The following is a 19458-nucleotide window of genomic DNA, read 5'->3' as shown; positions in this document are numbered from 1 at the left end:
TTGAAGATTATGGATGAAACCGTGTAAGCTCTTACCAAAACCAGTATTTGTTTTTTAAATTTACTTTTCAATTACAGTTGACAGACAGTCTTATATTACTTGGTGTATATGGGTATAAACATAGTGACTAGATGTTTCTATACCTTACGAAGTGATCACCCTGATTAACGTGATCAGTGGCAAATATGGAAATGCCAAAGGGAAAATGGCTTGGCTCCCCAGGCCTTGCCGCCCCTATTCAACTTTTCAATCTCACTCTAGTTAAATTTCAGTTAATTGATCTTATGAAGACTGAAGTAAATAACAACAAAAATATATATCTCACAGTTTTCACGGAACATGGTTTTCTAAAAGTTTTGTCTTTTCCTTTTCTTTATGTTTGGTCACCAGGTCATTTGTGGGAATCCCTGTATTCCGTAGGCGGAAAATCGCCAGTCTGAAAGTTCGGTGTCCTTAGCGTTCTATTGCTTATCACGTTTTTGCCCTCTAGGTGCCAACCTGGATTCACTGGAGCAAGATGTACTGAGAATGTGCCCATGAAAGTCCAAAACCAAGAAAGTATGTTAAAATAATCTGAAATTTGCTTTCTCCCACAAATTACAGCAACAATCGCTACCACTTGGTGCTTTTACAGCTCAGTCGTAACTGATTCCTTTTGTTCTGATTATGGTTTAACCACTGGGGGCATAAACCATTCAATATGGCCTTGTTTAACTGTCTGTCAACATGGGCCCCGAGGGTCACAAATTTAAAAGAATGACCCATCAGGATGGCCAGTGATGTTCGCAATCGTGACAGGCAGGCCAACCAAAAGAGAGAACATTTCCTTACAACATTTTGATCAAAGCTATGAAATGGAAAACTGAGATGAAGAAAAACTCAGATTTAATTTTAAGTGGCTCCCTTTGAAAGAAAACAGTCACTTAAAATGCTGGGATCTTTCTGTCATGTAAAACCAAGGACTAGCTTTTGTCCAAATTGTTAACCCTTTGAGGAAAATGCTAGCATCTGAAAGCCATGATTCGGACAAAGACTCAGTTCCTGAGGGTGAACTCACCAAGTTCAGTCAAAAGACACTGAAGGAGCTTCTTTCTAGCATATATTCACCTCTTCTCTTTTCTCTGTTTTTTCTACCATTGTTTTTTGTTTCTTCTCTCAGGTGCCCAAATGAGTTTACTGGTGATCGCTGCCAAAACTACGTAATGGCCAGCTTCTACAGTACGTCCACTCCCTTTCTGTCTCTGCCTGAATAGGAGCATGCTCAGTCGGTGCTGCTTTCTTGTTGCTGCATCTCCCCTCAGATTTCACCTAGAGCTAGATGTGTTTTACCAGGTCTAACACTGACTGCCTCTGCCTGTCGCATGAGAACATTAACAAAAGCGATTGTATTACTTCCTCTGTTCGTGACTAGTTGGCTCTGAGAATCTAATAGGTGTGTGAGGCTCCCGATGTTTCTGAAATTGATATTGAATAATGTGATAAAAATGATAGTCAATATCAAGCAGTGCAATTATAATAAAGGCATTTAAAAGTCTCACTTTTATTGATAAAATAAAATCGTTCCACTGAACAGTCCATCTTCTTTATAAAATGACAACATCCTGAAAAAGATGTTGCTAAGTTGTAATCAATATGCACTTGAAATGATGGTAAGTTAATTTTGGTTCAGAGTGTATTTATAATGAATAAACTTAATAAAAAGAGTTCAGATGTTTTTCTTCATTAACTAGCAGTTTGCATTTAGGTATAAAAAAAAATCACTGAATAGGAAAATTAAAAACAAACATTTCACAGCAAATGAGATAGCCTAACTTCAACTTATGTTGCTTAGGAAACAAGTGATTCAGGACTAGTTTAAACAATCATTTATTTATGTTAGCATTTCTTTATGCTACTTTCAATGATGATTTTTAGAGGGAAATCGTTGTTTTAAACTAATATTTATTTTGAAATATAACAGTTCACCTCTAGATATATATTTTTAAATGCAGAACTACAAAAGTTTGATGGATTTCTATGGCTTCATAAAGTTTTGAATATCATTGAAAAGACCCAATTCACATTGAATATAATTGCATGGATAACTAAACTGAATTTGTCCTATTATGAATCAGGACTATAGCTTTTAATTCTGGAGCTTTCAAAGCTTCGTATTTAAAAAGGATCTTGTATGACTATCCGTTTAGATCAAAGGTTGACATCTTTTTTTTCTGGAAAGGATCAGACAATAAATACTTTAGGTTTTCCGGGTGATATCATCTATGTCACAGCTACTCAACTGTGTAGCTGTGATGGTAGCACAAAAGCAGCCACAGACAGTGTGAAAACTGGTGAGCATGGCCGTGTGCTGTTAAAACTTTATTTACAAAAGCAGGCAGTGAGTGGGCTGGATTTGTCAACCTCTGATTTAGATTGTCAGTTGCTCACTCTGAAAATATTTCACATAACTTATTGAAGTATGCATTTATGTAACACAAGAAACAGTGATACAAGCTGGTCATTTGGGGTCCCAAATGGAATTAGAGATTTACCCTTATTCATATGCATGCAAAGCATAAGAATCTATTGATCATGTTAACAGTCATAGAAGAATAAATTCCATGGAAATATAAATTCCATATGCGTTATGGGGAGATTAGACCCATAATGTTCGATCGTTTATTTAGTGAAGTGGTACTTATTATATATTTATATAGGCTACTTATCAAAGATTATGTTATCAGCTGTTTTCTGTTATGAAAAATTGGTAAATCGACATTACTAAATTTTCAAATGCAGTCTTCGTTTTATTCACAAATCTTTAATATGCATTTAGTGAACAGATTTTTTTGTACATAGCTATAGATTAATTTTTTTATATGTAGATAAAATGGAATGTAAAAATAGAAAGGAAATAGTAGAATTTAACTTACTATGTTCGAGCCATTTCTTTTAGAAATGTGTGTGTGTTCAAATAAGATAAATTTAGCAAATCCATGTAACTGTATAAATATAATGAAATTATATTGTCTAATTTAATGAAAATTCTGAACATTTGCATTATGCTTAAATTTTTGGTGTTATATAGTTTCATTGTACGCTGAAGGCAATGTCGGGGTACCATATAGAGAAAGCCATTAAAAATGAAGATATTTCTCAAAATAATAATGCAGATGTATCTGACAGTAGTAACCGGAGAAAATGTTCTAAATGTCTCTTTTAGACCATTATCTTTCATAAAATATTATTTTAAAAGAGCCACTATGTATTTAATCAGAGTGTGATTCCTTAAATAACTTTAAATTCTTTAGTAAGCTTTCAGTGGCACTTTTGGAAAACATCCAGGAAAGCAGCATTCATATTTAACCTGATTTAACAAAGATTGATAGGAAGCACATTTATGAACAAAATCTGTAATGACTGTGCATCCGTGCTGCCTCATGCCTGGAAAAGCAAGGACTTCCCATCAGAAACTGCTTTCCAAAGTTATCCAGAGTTAATTTTCTAACCTCTATGTCTTAAATTCTCAGTTTTTATTTCTGCAAACTCCCCCAAAGGAGGCAGGAAAATAAATTTTTGCTGCTCCAAGTAGCAATGAGAGCTGCACAAAGAATAAAAACCGTTGCCACAGTCATAACGTTTAAAATTAATTGTTTATATTCATGAAGTCTGAAACGCATAACATAAATTTTAAAAGATATTCCCCAGCTTTTAAGAGAAACATTTTTCAACTTACCAAACCACATTTTCAGTTGAAAAATAACATTCTAAAAAAAATGTGCAATTTTACAATGCTTATTAACACAAATTATATTATTAGGAGTTGATGTAACTTCTCCGGTCAGAGTATCCTATGGGGCATGTATTGATTTATAAAAACTGGCTTAATATGAAGAAAGGAACAAATGTATATTTTATATGGCTTTCTTGAAGAAAGCCATGTGTTTTGAAATAAAACATATTTATATTACTTTCTAGGACAATATTGTCAAGGCTAGTCAGCTTCAAATTTGACCTATTGACACGGAATTCCTACTTGAAAGGATTGTGTTCATCAATGTGTGTGTGCATACGTGTGTGCGTGTGTATGTGTGTGTGTGTGTGTGTGTGGTGTGTGTGTGTATAGGCAATCTATAATCAATTTATAGATTTTATGGAGAGGGGAAAAAAAAGTATTCACAGCTTCGATAGCTAGAGGAAGTATGGGGCAAGTACGTCATATATAAACTAACATATTATAGGAAGTAATTATAGAATAGCCCAAATTATAGAATATTTTAATAAGTACAATTTTAGAACTTTTAGGCATGATCTCAAAATGAGTAACCTTAACATATATTCTTAAAAGTAGCTTTGAATCATAGTGCTTAAATTATTTATGTTGATTTCTAAATGCTTTTTAAATCTGTTAAAGTTATTAATTTATGTATCAAAAATGTATATCTTGCTGACAGTAGAATAAAGGCATACTCAATCTATGACAAAATTATCAAAAATTCCAACTGAGTGTTAGTGAGATTTTACTGTGTGTGTGTTTGTGAATGTGCTCTTGTGTACATGGAAACTTGGAAGTAAGGAGAAAGGTCTCCTATTACATTTTGAAGGGCTCAGTGGCAAAAAAAAAAAAAGTATCTACATTTGTAAAGGTAAGTTGAAAATTAAATGCCAAACACTGAGTTTGTCCTGTTTAGAACTGGCATTGACCAAACTCCTTTAGAAATCTCAGAGACGTGGAAAGGCAAGACTATACATAAGTCTTTGAGACCATTTCCACAATGAGGCCCAAGATGTTAAAGAGTAAAGTCTTAAATGTCTTCAAATTTTAACAGAAACTGTAATTGCATGTACATATAATTTTGCTAAAAGAAAGTTGTTTCATTGTTTTTTTTTTTTCTCTAATGGAATTGAAAATTTAAATTAACCTACAGGTTAATCAGTTTTCTTCAAACAATTATAAAATCCTAAGCAAAGAATTAGCGAGTCGATATTTAATAGTTTTTCTGAAGACTCTTAGATTTAAATTAATTTTTTATATTGCTTTCTGCACAGCAGGAAATCACATGTAGAAAAGGAAACTAAATTGTTTACAGTAACCTTTGAGTTTTTGAATTATTAATTTAATTTGAAAAATGTAGTGGGTAGGCAGAAGTTCAATAGGAAGTGTATGATACATAATGAGCCTAAGCCAACATTAGATTAAATAGAATAGATAGAAAATAGTAACCTCTTTATAAAATGAAAAGTGTTTGTGTATTCTGCTTTTCTTGACTCACAATGAAAGAAACGTAGGCACCAATAGTAAAAATAAATTAGAGCAGTATTTGCTCCAGGTCTAGAATGACTGATGCATGTTTCCTCTGCTTGTTTCCTTGTTAGGGCTTATGGCCAGAAGAGATTCTAGTTTTAAGTACCAATTTCCTTTTGAATTATTTGAAATTGAAGCTGCCTGATATGAATGACTTCCCATGAAATGAAATTATAGTTAGGCTCACAGACTTACCTATAAAACTGTAAATGCAGTCATATGTATGCATGGGCATGCTACTAATTTTATTGAAGACTTAACCAAGCTTTCTACGCAACTAATATATATCATTAGCAGTGTTCACGTAGGCATAGAATAATGATTCTCTGGAAAGAGTTTCTGTAAATATCTCTTGATTTTAACCCTTAAATTATTACTGATGGGTAGGAGGAAAAGATGAGAGATGGAGGTGGTTCTAGGGGAAAAAATTGATTGTACCCTCATGGAAATATGTAAGGAAATTCATTATCACATACTCGGAAAATGAATTTTTATTCCTTGGTGTTCCAAAATTTATATAAAGGAAACAAATAGAAAAAAAAAAAAAAAAGTCCATTTGTCAAATTGAGTGTTGCACAGAGGCAAGAGAAATTTGTTTGGATATGAATAAATTGTTATTTTGCTGTGAACATTGTACAACCAAAATAACGCTACATCCTCTGGTTTATCCTGGACCTAAGACAGAGGGGTCTCTCTATTATAATACTGCCTCTCATTATCATTGTTACTCGATTTACTACTTGATATATATATATATATTTCTTAATCTGGGAAACTTCATTTCCTGGCAAGTTTTTAAAGTATAAATTTTTGACATATCCCAGAAGCATTCAGAGTTTTCCTGACCATGAAATTAGTTAAGAGAAAACCTACATGCAGTAATTGGCCCAAGGTGAGTCTCCAGATGTGTCTGTTCTCCCAGCTATTAAACCCTTCTGCTGTTGGCGGGCATATTTCATGGCTCCTTTATCCCACAGGGTTGCCCTGTGAGCCATGTTAGTACCATAAGCATTTCGTCAATGAGAAATTATGCTATCCAAGTCAATGAACAGGTAAATGGCAGAGGCAGGACCAGAAACCAGGATGTCTCCAGCACGCTTACCTTCTACACTGCCCTCTCTCTATGAGGCTCTTTGTCCAAACCCAAACTGACGGTTTTGCACTCCACCACACATTTTGAAAGTTAAGAGATGCCTTGCCATATTTGTGGACCACCTTGGTATCTCTCTAATCAGTGATCAAGGGAAAAAATGTAGACCTCTGAACCTCTGTTTTTATTTTGCCCTTGCCTTTCCACCATACTCGCATAAATAAGGAACTCCTAAAAAGTTCCACCTGGTGAAACTTGATGAACAATTTTTGTTTCAAGAATGGGATCGGTCACTTCTAGAGGTGTTTTTTTTTTTTTTTTTACTTTGCCCAGTTTTACCCATTTCTCACTTGAGCCTGTGCTGGCTCTACTAGCCCTACAATCCCTGCAATCCTCGTGTCTCTGCAGTCAGATCTGCCAGGACTGGGGGCTGTGGGTTCACTCCTCTGAGTTGCCTTCCACAGCTGCCCTCAGGTCCTCTGAATGCCTGTACTTGTCGGCTCTCATCTGGGCATCAGAGCTCAGCACTGTGGAGTGATCATCTAATTGAATTGGCTCTCTGTTATTTAAGGGAGTAATAAATTAAAATTAACTGAAGACCACAGGAATTGTATCTTCCCCCATCTTTTTCTTTTCTACAAGTTTTAAAAGGCATTGAGTTTCCTGCATCACCAGGAATTATATGAAAAAAACTGGAAGCAGATTCTGATGCCCCAGTGCCCTGTCTGGCTTTTGGGAAAGAAGTGTTTGTTAAATACCAGGTAAATATTGGAGAAAGTGGAAGCTTAGGAGAAAAAAGAGAGTTTTTTAAAAGATAAATAAATAACCAAAGCGATGAGAGATATTAGAGCATATCTAATGAAAAATATAAATCCAACGTGATAAAATTTTCAAACCAAATTACTACCCTCTTGGCTTCTGGTCTTGGCTCTGCCACTGTGTGTCTTTGGGTTAAAAAAAAAGAAAGAAAGAAAAAAATTTTTTTCACTTTTCTGGAACTTTGCTTCTGCCTTTTGAAAAGACAGGAATGAAATAATACCAAATGCCTTTTCTGATTATAAATATGATATTTCTATTCTCAAACAATGAAGGAGCGTAGGATAGTTCAGCTAAACAGCTTCTCCCTCAGTAAGTCTTTTAAGGGTTAATAAAGACACAGTGTGCTGGTATTTGCACACCTTTTAAAAGAGAAGTTCCCCGTGTGGACTCGTGGAGGCGTACCTGAGCACTGCTTCGTTAACCACCACCGTTTGTCCTGCTCGATGTGCACGCACAGAGCCGTAATAGTCATGTGTAATGTGTTTTGGAGTGCAGTGTATTGCTCTTTTCTGAAACTTTTTCCCTTTCTTTCTTTTTTTGTCAACTTTCTGCATTGGCAGAGCATCTTGGGATTGAATTTATGGGTATGGACCAATCATCATTCCTTTTAGCCTGCAGAATTTAGAGCCTATGAGCTGAAATCTTTTTCCCTTCCTCCTCTTACCTTTCAGTTCCTAACTAATTTCCTTTTTCTTTAGAAGGGATCATACAGCTATAACAATGATTTCTCTGCTTTCAACCTATGATTAGTTTACTGAAACGTTACTGAGTGCAGCAGCTTTTAGATTCCCAAACTTCACTTAGAGTTTAAAATCACCTCACCTGCTACAAATTCACATCTATCCCACGTTCTTTGACCCACTAATTGGATCTGGCCATGCTGTTATTTCAGAGCAGGGGTAAGTTGGAGTGGTGCAGAAGGCTACAAGGAAGAACCAAACCAGGGGCTTGAGAACCAAAGAAACTTTAAAATGCATCACCTTAAAAAACACCACATCTTAGGCTGATGGGAGTTTGACATACGATGTAAAAATCATATATTTAATATAATAGCATAGAAAGCCCTTACCTTACAACACAATATTATACGAACAGGCATAAACTGCTCTGATTTTCTGGAGATATTCAAGCACAACTCTGGCCAACTTCATTATCTTATAAAAAAGGAAATAGAAACAGAAAGAAATAAGCCTTGCGCTATTTTAAGTGGAAGTTCTAGTCCTAATGGAATTAAACTTGAGTCACTAAGATTATCCAGACCCATAATCAAATAGAAATTTTCACACTGTAAACATAAAATGTCTCCTATAAGCATATGAATTTGGGGCCTGCTTCTTTCGAAGGCCTGCATCCTAAACAGTCTCAGGAGGAAGGAAAGCCAGGCTACCTTCCCAGAGGCTCCACAGCACAGGCCCCGCGACTCCTGAATACCGCGTGCAACCCTGGGACGTGGTCATGGGTCACCAATGTCTTAATTAACAGAATATCTGATCCCCATCCAGCTGGTGTCAGTGACATCATGCCGGGAGGGCACCTTACATTTGATGTTTTCTTTTGGCTGATAACATCACAGTCTCACCTAATGTACCTTCCATTATTTATGGAAAATGAGGCTGTTGCAGGATATAGCAGTTATAGGAATAAAAACTCAATTGCCCATTGCTCCAAAAATTTTTCAGGAGAAAACTATTTGCTTGATGAGAAAAACCCCCTCATTTATATGTGGTTCTTTGCACATCAGAGAACATCTCCCCAAAATGAGATGCACAGCAGGGCCTACCAACATCACTCTGGTGGCAGGTCGTGTGTATGAGGGGAGTTAGCTATTCGGGTTACTTCCCTCGGGATAAAAATTGTCCCACTTCTAAAAAAACTTATTGGCCTTTCCTGCAGAGAGAGAAAACATTCTACCATCACCTCCAGTCCTCTCAGTAACAGCATCCTCCCCGCTTTGTCATTTTAGGGTCCGACTATAGAACTTACTATTTTTATTCCCAAACAGTGAAGTACATACAGTAAAGGATATTTCAGACATACCATTTCTCCTTCGGTAAGATCTTAAGGGTTAGTAAAGACACACTGTACTTGCATTTGAATGTCTCTTAAAGGCAATCTTTGCAGAGGGCTCTATAGTCCCAGGGCCAGAACATTCCATCCTTAAGGAAAATCAGACCTTAAAGGCCAATTAAAATTGAGAAAGGCAAGGCCTCTGTCTCTTGGCCTGGCCAGATCATAGTGAAAAACAAAACAAAACAAAACAACGGTGCTTGATCTGATTCTCTTCAACGCATCCAGCCATAGAGTGAAGTCTCAGAATCATTTCCACTCATTAAGGCAGATCCGCCAACTCGACTGAGGGCTTCTTTTTTTTCAGTGCTGCCTCTAATTTACTCTTGCCCTAATGACCCTGTTACACTAGGAAAGATGAAGAGGGAAAAGGGGTTAATATTATTTCTCATCAAGCATTTTTTTCTTTCAATACATTCATATAGTGTGGGGTCACCTGATCTAGTAAACCACCGGAAAATCAAACAGAAATTTAGATGAGGAGCATTTAACGCTTTCAGTAAAGGCTGATGTGAATACGGAATCCTAACCCCACATCTGTATTCTACAGGCCTTGGCTTTAATTGCTTCATTTCGGCACTTTTGCTTTACCCTTTGGCCTTTATTGGGCTGCCTTTTTATTTCCTTGACTGAATTCACTGGAAAATGTGGGCCTTCCTACATAACATAGGAAGAATGGGTAAGTCATCATATACCATTTGTTCACAAACTCCGGTCAATCTCTTCTTTAATAATTAACGACAACCAAAAAACTTCTCAAAAGAATTACTGAGAGTATGTATGATCTTTTGTCCCCACTTATTCTTAAATAAGTCACTTTTTGTAGTTTGCAGAAGCAATTTCAAAGTTTTTTCTAAGGATAGAATGTTAAGAGGTCAATGCCACCAAACCCTTACTGTTCTAAGAGAAGGAAAAATGGAGTCAGCGAAAAAGGACACAGAGAGCAGGGTCTTCATTTTCTTGGCAACAATACTTTTAGACTCCTATTTCTTCACCAACTTGCCACAGCCAAAGGGGCCCTGCTCTGCATCCTGGGCCCCACGGAGAAGGACCTGTGGGTGCCTCTGCTTCTTAGATGTATATTCCGAAAGCCAATCCAGATGCCAGGTCAAAGAAGAAGCTCCAGTGGCATCAGCTCACAGATTAACACCCTATAAAATGTAATTCCCTGTCCTGTGGCTGTGGGGGAGGGGAGGCAGCAGACACAGCCATTAACACAGAAGCATTCACATTCCTTGTCCTCACTTGACTTCTGCAGCACAAAAACATGTGACACCACTCTTACGTCTCCTGGTTCATTGTTTCACCGCAGTGCACCAGCCGCTTTGCTTTCTAATTGTGGCTTCCATGTGACGGCCAGCCTAGGTTAGGAGTTATGCTGTATGGAGTAACCCTTCCAACTCTGCATCCACCTTTTCTTCTCACCTGAGCATTTCCTCCCTCCGGTTTCCTTTTTTTATTTTTCCTCCCTTAGTATCAGGCATGCTGTGCCAGGGACTTCAGATGGCTCCTTCACTTTTAACCTTGTTTTCCCTGGTACCTAAGGTACCTGACTTCCTCCTTCTCTCTGTCATTCTGTCAGTCTGTCTGTCCTCTTGGTTTGTTTTTCTTTTCCACTTCCAACCCTTTTGGTTTGTTTTTGTCTAATCTCTGCGACATTCTAGTCTTTACCCACTGACTTCTGTTCTCCTCCTCCTGTTAATAATCAGTGCTATATTAATTTGATTTGACAACGTTTCTGACCTGTTAACTGGAATTTGATTGCCATGGGCTTGGCTTGTAGGAAATGTTTTGTTTAATGATAAGGTCTACTGTATCATAGAAACTAAAACATACTTTTTCATTTCAAGAAAACTTCCTGCAAATTACCCTCTCGACAGAGCAAAAAGGTGTGGTTACTGAGACTGAGAATGTAAACTGAAATTGTTCAGTAAGGCCCCATGTTGATGTCCGCATAAGAGAACTTCATTTGTACAATATTCCCAGTTCTCGATCAGCTTATTAATCAGATTATCAAGCATAGCCTAAGTGGCTGATTATGTACCAGTTGAGTTCTCTTGGGGAAGTGTAATTAGACTGGTTGGAAACTTAGTTCCTAAAGGATAAGGTTCACCACTAAATCAGCAAATCTTGCTAAGAACCTAGCCTGCCATAGTAGAATCAAGTTATCCTACAAAAAAAAAAAAAAAAAAAACTGATTTGCAGATAGGTAGGCTTTCATGAGTAAGAGACTGGTTGCATTTGGGGTACAATAGTACCTTTAGTCCAAAGTTCTAGGTATCGAACTTCCTTAGTGTAACATATATTAACTAATTTGCCGTATTGGTCAATGCAGAAATGTATAATCTATTCCAAATCACTCATTAGTTGAGCTAATGGTTTCTTGCTACAGATAAATATGGTCTCTAAGTACAGTTGATGAAGTAATAATTGTCCTCCAAATGACAAAACTACACGTTGGACCAGGACTATCACATAGGGTTTTCTCTGATACAGTGCCCTGCTTCTCCATATTGTGCAGCTTATGTTCATATTTTACCTGTGAAATCATAGGGACCCAGCCCCAATTTTGTTGCTAACTACAAGTCAAGCTCATGTTTGCATATGTCTTTGAGTTTATTTTTTAAATTAGAAATGGCTCTTTGTAAAGACCACTGGAATATAAAATAGCTGGGAAATCAAAAGAGACTGGGGGTGGAGGCAGAAAAGAGGAGAGGAGGGTCCCAGTGAAGCCGATCCCAGCTACTTTTATTGTTGTTGATTCCCGTTGTCTTTGCAAGAGATGTTTGCAAGAGATTTTTTTAAAAAGTAAAATCTACAGTTTAAACCGAATAGTAATTCTATAGTCAATGTTTATTATTTGCCAGTTATTATTTGCCAGTTATTATTATTTGCTGTACGTTAAGTGTATCCGCAAAAAGTAATGAATTATCATGCATTAATTATCTTTTGCATATGGACAATGCCATGCAGCATGCCAACTACTCGTTTGTAAGTCCTGGCAGGTCAAAGGGGCCTTTGGTGACATCTGCTCTCATCCCTTTCTAGAAGCGGAGGAGCTCTACCAGAAGAGGGTGCTGACCATCACCGGCATCTGCATCGCCCTGCTAGTGGTCGGCATCATGTGTGTGGTGGCCTACTGCAAAACCAAGTAAACCGTCCTCCTCTGGCCTTCTCCCTTCACAAACACATGGCATAGCCAGCAAGGGCTTTGCAGAAAGGCACCTCCACAGCTCAGTCTTGAAAAGAGAAGGGGGCACAAGGAGACTTTTCCCCTTACTTTTTCTTCTGAAAAATCTATTTGTAGGACGTTTCCTAATCGCATTAGAAAGCTTTGCTTATTAGTGTGAAAATGTTCAAACGACTTCTGATAAGTGACCACAGCCCCGTGACTGGAGAAAGGGTTGGGGACACACACATGCGTGGATGTGGGTGCACACATCACATCCTGAGAGGACAGTGGTAGGTACCAAAGATGCGCTTATATGTCACTCACTGCTTAGCGCACGTCCAATTCACACTAATGCTTAAAAGATAAAGGAAACACTTGGCGGTGTTTGAAATGCAGTTTTCTGAACATTATACTGATTATTTTCAATTTCATCTAATTAAATTTCCAGTTCAAGTGCTCTCAAAGTGTGAGATGTACAAAAGGAATCTCATGGGAGGAAAATCAAACAAAACTTGCTTTGAAAGAACAAAAGGAAAATGTTAAAGCAGATTTGTGTTCACTGTGTTTGGTCTTTTAAACTGAGTCCATATTAAGAAATATAATTACTGTGTGACATGAATTCCCTCCACTTTCTTTCTGACATATAACCTCTACTTCAAGACTGAAATAATATTAACAATTTTGTTTTGTTGCTTCATCATAGAAATTCTCTTGCCAAAACTAGCCATGGGATTATTATTGTGATCTGAATGTTGCATTGAGGAACAAAGAATATATACTTTTATACCATAAAATCAGAGGCAAGGATGATGCTTTCTTAATATCCCAGGATTCAGTGTGTTGCCAGAATTTAGTAAGTGATAGAAGACGAGCCTTCGTGGAGTCCACCTTATGAGTCTTATTAGATTCAATCTCGATATTTCAATATTCATTACCAATTATCCAAAAAAGTGTTACTAGAGTAGGATTGTATTACAATTGTGCCAGAATCTACTGGGAAAATATATACATATCTTAACTCATGTACAATGCTATACTATTCGTGCACACACACTATGTATAATGTTGATTCAATACTAACTTCATTTTCTTAAGAGACACACAGGCAAAATTATAAATGAAATTGCTTTATCGATTGCACAGCACAATTTTTTACCTAAGACCAATGACTATCTGTAAGACTTAGGCAAAGACGGACTGACTAGGAAAGTTGGGGTTTTAGCCAAGTATCAATTTGGCTTATCTTGTCTTCTCCTGTCTCTTTTTTTTAATCTCTCAGCAGTCCAGTTAAATTTCAGCTTCTCAAAACTATTTGCTAATAACGTGCGGTTCCATATCTGCCCATAGGCAGATTCTGAGATAAAATGGCCCACCCTCACCCCCACCCCTACTACCAGTCTACTGCCTGAGTTACATGTTGGTCGATGAAAGAATTGACTGTACTAAGAAATATAAATAATAGAAAATAAATGCTCCATTTTTCATATGCAGGAAACAGCGGAAAAAGCTTCATGACCGGCTTCGGCAGAGTCTTCGGTCTGAACGAAACAACATGGTGAACATAGCAAATGGGCCTCACCACCCTAACCCACCCCCCGAGAACGTCCAGCTGGTGAATGTATGTTGACTCTGGCCAGTGGAAAAGCTGAGCATCTCTCCTCTGTTCAGGCACCTTGAAGTTTATTTTCTAAAGCTCTTAGGCTCTTAGCTGCTACCATTAATCTCCGCAGCTTCCAGGAATCCAAGGTTTCGCCAGGAGAAAATAATGGGGACATTTTTTAAAGTGGATTTGGTTACTGTAAAACCAGCACATTTCCTCTTCCAAAGTGTTCATTAAGGGGCTGGAATAATAACTTTGGGTTTGTTCTGTAGGGAGGCCATAACTGGAAGAAAGAAAAGGAAAACACAAAGAAAAAATAATAAAATTAATGATACAAGAATCAGAAGGAAATGTTTTATTTTTATAATTTGGAAATGAAGGCTACTCTAGTCTATAACTGATTAGTACTGATAACAGAGCTAAGGACTTTAGAGTGATTTTTATTAGAGGCATTTTACAGTGTCTGACAATCTGCTGATTTTGACTTACAGAGGAAGAAATTAGGGCATGGAAAAGTCAAGTAACTTATCAAACCTGCTTCTCAGCAAAACTGGAAGAATATAATGCTTTTTTATTCCCTGACTCTTTCTACATGATGTCAAACTCTCCAGATGAAATATACCCTTAATCATTCAAATATTTTGTTTAAAATTTACCAAGCACTCGGCTTTTAAATATAACTAAGTCATAGAATATTAGATTCTGAGAGTCTTTAGATATCATCTTCCAAACCTCCCCCTTTTACAGGTAAGGGCCAGTGCCAGACTTAGTTTTCCTGGCTTTTGAAGTATTGCTCTTCTTATTCCACTATGATTCTTCATTTTCCTCTGATGTTTGGCTTTTTATAAGCAAAGCTCAGAGATGATATCGCACTACCATTTTCTATCTTATAGAAAAAGGTATATTTTATGTGGAGCAAATATCTCATAGACCCAAGTTCAGAGTTGATGTTTACTAAATCACCAACAAATCTTGTAGCAAAGACTTTTGGGAGACTGTTAGAGTAAGGTGCTGATATATTAATGTTCTGCTGCTTTCCTCCCCCTACCAGGGTCCCTTGGAATGTTATGCACAGTTGATAAATGCATTCACTACAGACACACCTGTAATCTGTCACTATGAATGCTATAATATATAGAAGGCAGAATGACTTTCTGGATTCCAATTATGGCTCAAGCTGTATGACTTTGGGCTTTAACCTTTCTAAACCTTTTTTGTTTGTTATGAAAACAGGCCTAAAAATAATTACTTCAAAAAGTTCTTGTGAGCATTGAATGAGAGAATTATGCACAACACTTAGCCCAGTGGCAGTTAGTGAGTGTTCAAAAATTGTTAAATATTATTTTCATTAGAGTCACTGAACTTACATCGCCTTCCAAGGAGCATGATTGAAATGGTACAGAGGTTGGGAATAGCTCACTGTATATGACATTGACATCTTTCCTTTAAAGCAGTCTAGCTGTACATCCCAGAAAGATCCACATGGTATAACTTTTCCGTTAAAAGAATCATCTAGAATTTTAAGCATAATTTAAGTTGTATATTTTGGGGTTTCCACAGATATATCAGGTTCCTTTACAGCCCAGAGCTCATCAGATTATAAGGGGCCTTATTTTATCTAAGAGTATTCCTTTCCATACCTCTTCTCATTTAACTCAATCTAGTGTAAATATTAATAGCATTTAAAACACAACTTCAGATGTGCCTCTTTCACTGATAGAAAGCGGTAATAGCCACTGTGATTTGGTGATGAAAATAAAGTGGAATCTACTTGCACTGCTATATATTATGTGCTTCGTCAAGATGTGTGACCTTGGCAACTGCTGTAAAACCTTCAAATCTTTCAGTAACCTTGTTAGTCCTACCACTGACAATAAGTTAAGAATTTTGGTGATATCATTAAGGCAACATGAGCAGTGCTAGGAAATTGAAAGAAAAAGGTAGATTAAAAAAAAAGATTTAAAAAACAATTCTTCTACTAACTTAACATTTGAAATAAGACAAACCATCTCTATGCTTTTGTTTGACTCAATATCTGTTCATCTTTCACTTGCAACAATCATGACAAAAATGAATACTGGGCAGAGATTTATATTGAATTCTCACATTATCAACTGGAAAGGAAATAGAAACATTAGGTCTGTTTTTATAATACGTAGTCATGATCGTAGGACCTACATTGGGTGCACATCTGGAAAGTAATTCATTAACTCCATTCATCAAATCTAAAAGACACAGTAGCGAGGGTAGGATTTGCCATCTGACCATTGGAGAAATGGAATATATTGTGGAGCATATGTGCTAGAACAGATTTTATGTGTGTCTAACAATGTTTTGATTTTCATGAATCTTCAAGTTGTGTCTCTTTGTTTATCCAGCAATACGTATCTAAAAATGTCATCTCTAGTGAGCATATTGTTGAGAGAGAAGTGGAGACATCTTTTTCCACCAGTCACTATACCTCGACAGCTCATCATTCCACTACTGTCACCCAGACTCCTAGTCACAGGTATGAGAATAATACAATTGCATGGCATTTCTCCAGGAATGAATTTTTGCACATTTCTTTTGCTATCACTGCCTAGGAAAGGGACAGAAGACACTTATTGGACAGTGAAGTATAGTTAAATGTATGGTTTGGAACAAAAACAGACTTTAGACATCAGCTGGCTCTTGCTGTTTAAATTCGAGCCTTAATTATTTTTATCACCAAAAAAGGGAAAATATTACTCACCTTAAGGATTGTTGTTTCCTATTTTAGAGATTATCTTTACTCATGCCCAACCACTCACTGAATTGCTACACTAGGAAGAGTCAGTCTTAGATGCTCTATAATACTTAGAAGTTGACTTCTTCCAATAATTAAATTGCCCTGGAAAAAGTACATGAGAAATTGGTTAAATAACTGAACCCTAAATTCTCAAATGCCCAGGTAACCAAGGGCAACACTAGACGTCCAAATGTAGCTCAAAGGACAAATGCTTCCTTAACCTAAGTCACTCAAGAACACAAGGATTATGAGAATATTTAGTACAGAGTGACATTTGATAAATATGTATTGAATGAATGAACAAATGAATAAACAGTATCCTTACAAAACCAATCCAAATCAAGTTCCTTTCTATATAGCAATTATCTTTATAACAATTGTATTCAGAGACAAGTAATGTTGTAGTAAACTACTGATGCACCAATAATTTGAAATATTTGCCAGATTACTTTCTTTCATTTCCATTTTTGCATATAACTTAAAAAAATATATATATACATATATATATCTTTGCCTCTCACATTTCCCCTCTAGTTGGAGCAATGGACACACTGAGAGCATCATTTCAGAAAGCCACTCTGTAATCATGATGTCATCAGTAGAAAACAGTAGGCACAGCAGCCCAACTGGGGGCCCAAGAGGACGTCTTAATGGCATGGGAGGCCCTCGTGAATGTAACAGCTTCCTCAGGCATGCCAGAGACACCCCCGACTCCTACCGAGACTCTCCTCATAGTGAAAGGTAAAACCGAAGGGCAAAGCTACTGCAGAGGAGAAAGAACCCCAGTAAGAGAATCCCCGTGAGCACCTGCGGTCTCACCTAAGGAAATCTACTATAATGAGAATCAGGGGCAGCAGTTGCCTGTTCTAGGAATGCTCCTAGTTGATGAAGTCATCTTTCTGTTTGACTGAACTTATTTCTTCTGAGCTTCTCACGACGTCCCAGTGGCTGACAGGCAACAGACTCTTAAAGAGCTCGAGTGATTTGATGTGGAAAGGTGCAGCAAACTTGGAGTTCCTAGCTCCGACCTTAGGCTCAGACCCACTTGGGATTTGTTTCCTCAGTTGTAACTTTAGAGAGATGGCACCAATGATTGCTAAGGACCCTTCTATAATTCCAATTTGCCAGATATCCAAACTCTGGTCAAATTGACCTCATGTTCTCATGTGCTAACTCTCTCTTACCTTCTAGCCTCAGTTAAAGCAAATGGAGGGCTATGTCACTGCTGACTGTCATGGGGGACAACCGTTTGCATTACACCATAGATTATCCCTTTTATGAAATCCAAGAAAGGATGAATAAATAAATCTTTTGTATGCTGCACCTGGCAGTCTTCACAGGTGGTTTTTCAAAGCAGATATTGCCTTTGATATGGCCCTTTGTTCCAGAACGTTTTGGCTTTCTTCTGGGGATATTGGATTGGGGTTGGGGAGTTACAGCAAAGGTAAAATAAATAACAGAGAAAAGTAAATTGAAATTAATAGGAATACTGAATTTATAGATTCTTTTCATTTATTTTCACTTAAACTGAGAGAGAGTAATACTCAACCAGCATTTCTAGCCCATAAGTAAGCTGTTATTTGTTTTCAAATTCAGTGGGGTTTCGTTTGCTTATTTACTTTATTGTCATCTCAGTCTAATCTTTGACCAGTTGTTAAAAGATCTACACAATGTAGAATACATACTTATTTGGTATTTACGTGAGTGGAGATAATATTGATAGCCTCTTTCCTCATGAACTGGGAAGTGCTTACAACAAAGGATGACAAGTTCTTGGCTTTCAGGTCAGATACAGCCTGTTAGTCATTTCTTCGAGGGCCTTTATATGAAATATCCCAAAATGGTATGTCAGAGCTTTATGGAATTAATGTTTGCACTGTTCCTCTATTAAAAGGTAGGCATGGCCCAAAACTAGTTTAAAACATTACTCTTAAATTTATATAATTATAACTTTATGTATTAATGAAGTTTATCTGCCCTAATTTAATCTTTTTTGAAACCTGAAAAAGAGGCTAGGGGTAAATTCTTTTTTTATCACTACATGTGATATTTATTTTTAAAAGTTGACATTTCCCTACTGTGGTAGGCTTCCTTTCATATCCCAGACATTCTCTAAGACTGTATAATATAGCTGAACCCAGAGACCATGGAAAGAAAAGGTGAAGCACTTTTATGTGTTGGTTGAATTTGGATTAGCATTTCACAGAGAGCTTAATTTTAGTATCCCCAAAGCAAAAAGTCTGAAGACTCAAGCCCCAAATATTTCAATCTCTAGACACTTTTCCCATTTTAGATACAGCCAGATCTCACATCCATATAACTCTGAATCATGGCTGAAGAGCAGGAAAGTGAATGGGTTCCTGTTAGCTAATGTTCAGATGGTGGTGTCCTGTGTCATCCCAGGTCAAGTCAAATTAGATTCTGTGAATGCCAATGTGAAGAAAAGAGTCACTGAGTGCTAGGCATTGGTAACATTTTTGTCAAAAGCTGAGAAATGTGACTCTGAATAAGCCACATCTTCAGTGTCAAGTAAGGTCTACTAACTCTGGAGGAAGAAAGCATGATATGGTAAAAACAATGCACTCAATGTCTTGTCAGTGAGATTCACTGAGCGTCATCAGAAATAACATGACATAAGGTAACATGGTACAGCTAA

The 19458-nt window shown here is 37.1% G+C and overlaps 1 protein-coding gene across 10 annotated transcripts in view; it reads left to right on the top strand.

Annotated features, from left to right (window-relative positions):
* The window catches only part of NRG1 (neuregulin 1), a 955597-nt gene that overhangs the window by 931157 nt on the left and 4982 nt on the right, over nt 1-19458 (top strand). For 3 of the 10 annotated variants that reach the window (XM_039846418.1, XM_039846424.1, XM_039846419.1), the window contains 6 exons: nt 1160-1218; nt 7754-7777; nt 12309-12411; nt 13924-14050; nt 16411-16541; nt 17337-17543. In XM_039846418.1, coding sequence (XP_039702352.1) covers nt 1160-1218; nt 7754-7777; nt 12309-12411; nt 13924-14050; nt 16411-16541; nt 17337-17543 — 651 coding nt within the window. Of the gene's footprint in view, nt 1-490; nt 559-1159; nt 1219-7753; nt 7778-12308; nt 12412-13923; nt 14051-16410; nt 16542-17336; nt 17544-19458 lie in introns of all 10 variants that reach the window. The other 7 variants (XM_039846423.1, XM_039846427.1, XM_039846425.1 and 4 more) reach the window with 4 other exon arrangements.

This window comes from Pteropus medius, unplaced genomic scaffold (assembly GCF_902729225.1).
Source record: "Pteropus medius unplaced genomic scaffold, Ma_sr-lr_union100, whole genome shotgun sequence".
NCBI lineage: Eukaryota > Metazoa > Chordata > Mammalia > Chiroptera > Pteropodidae > Pteropus > Pteropus medius.
This window is presented reverse-complemented; position numbering and strand designations above follow the sequence as displayed.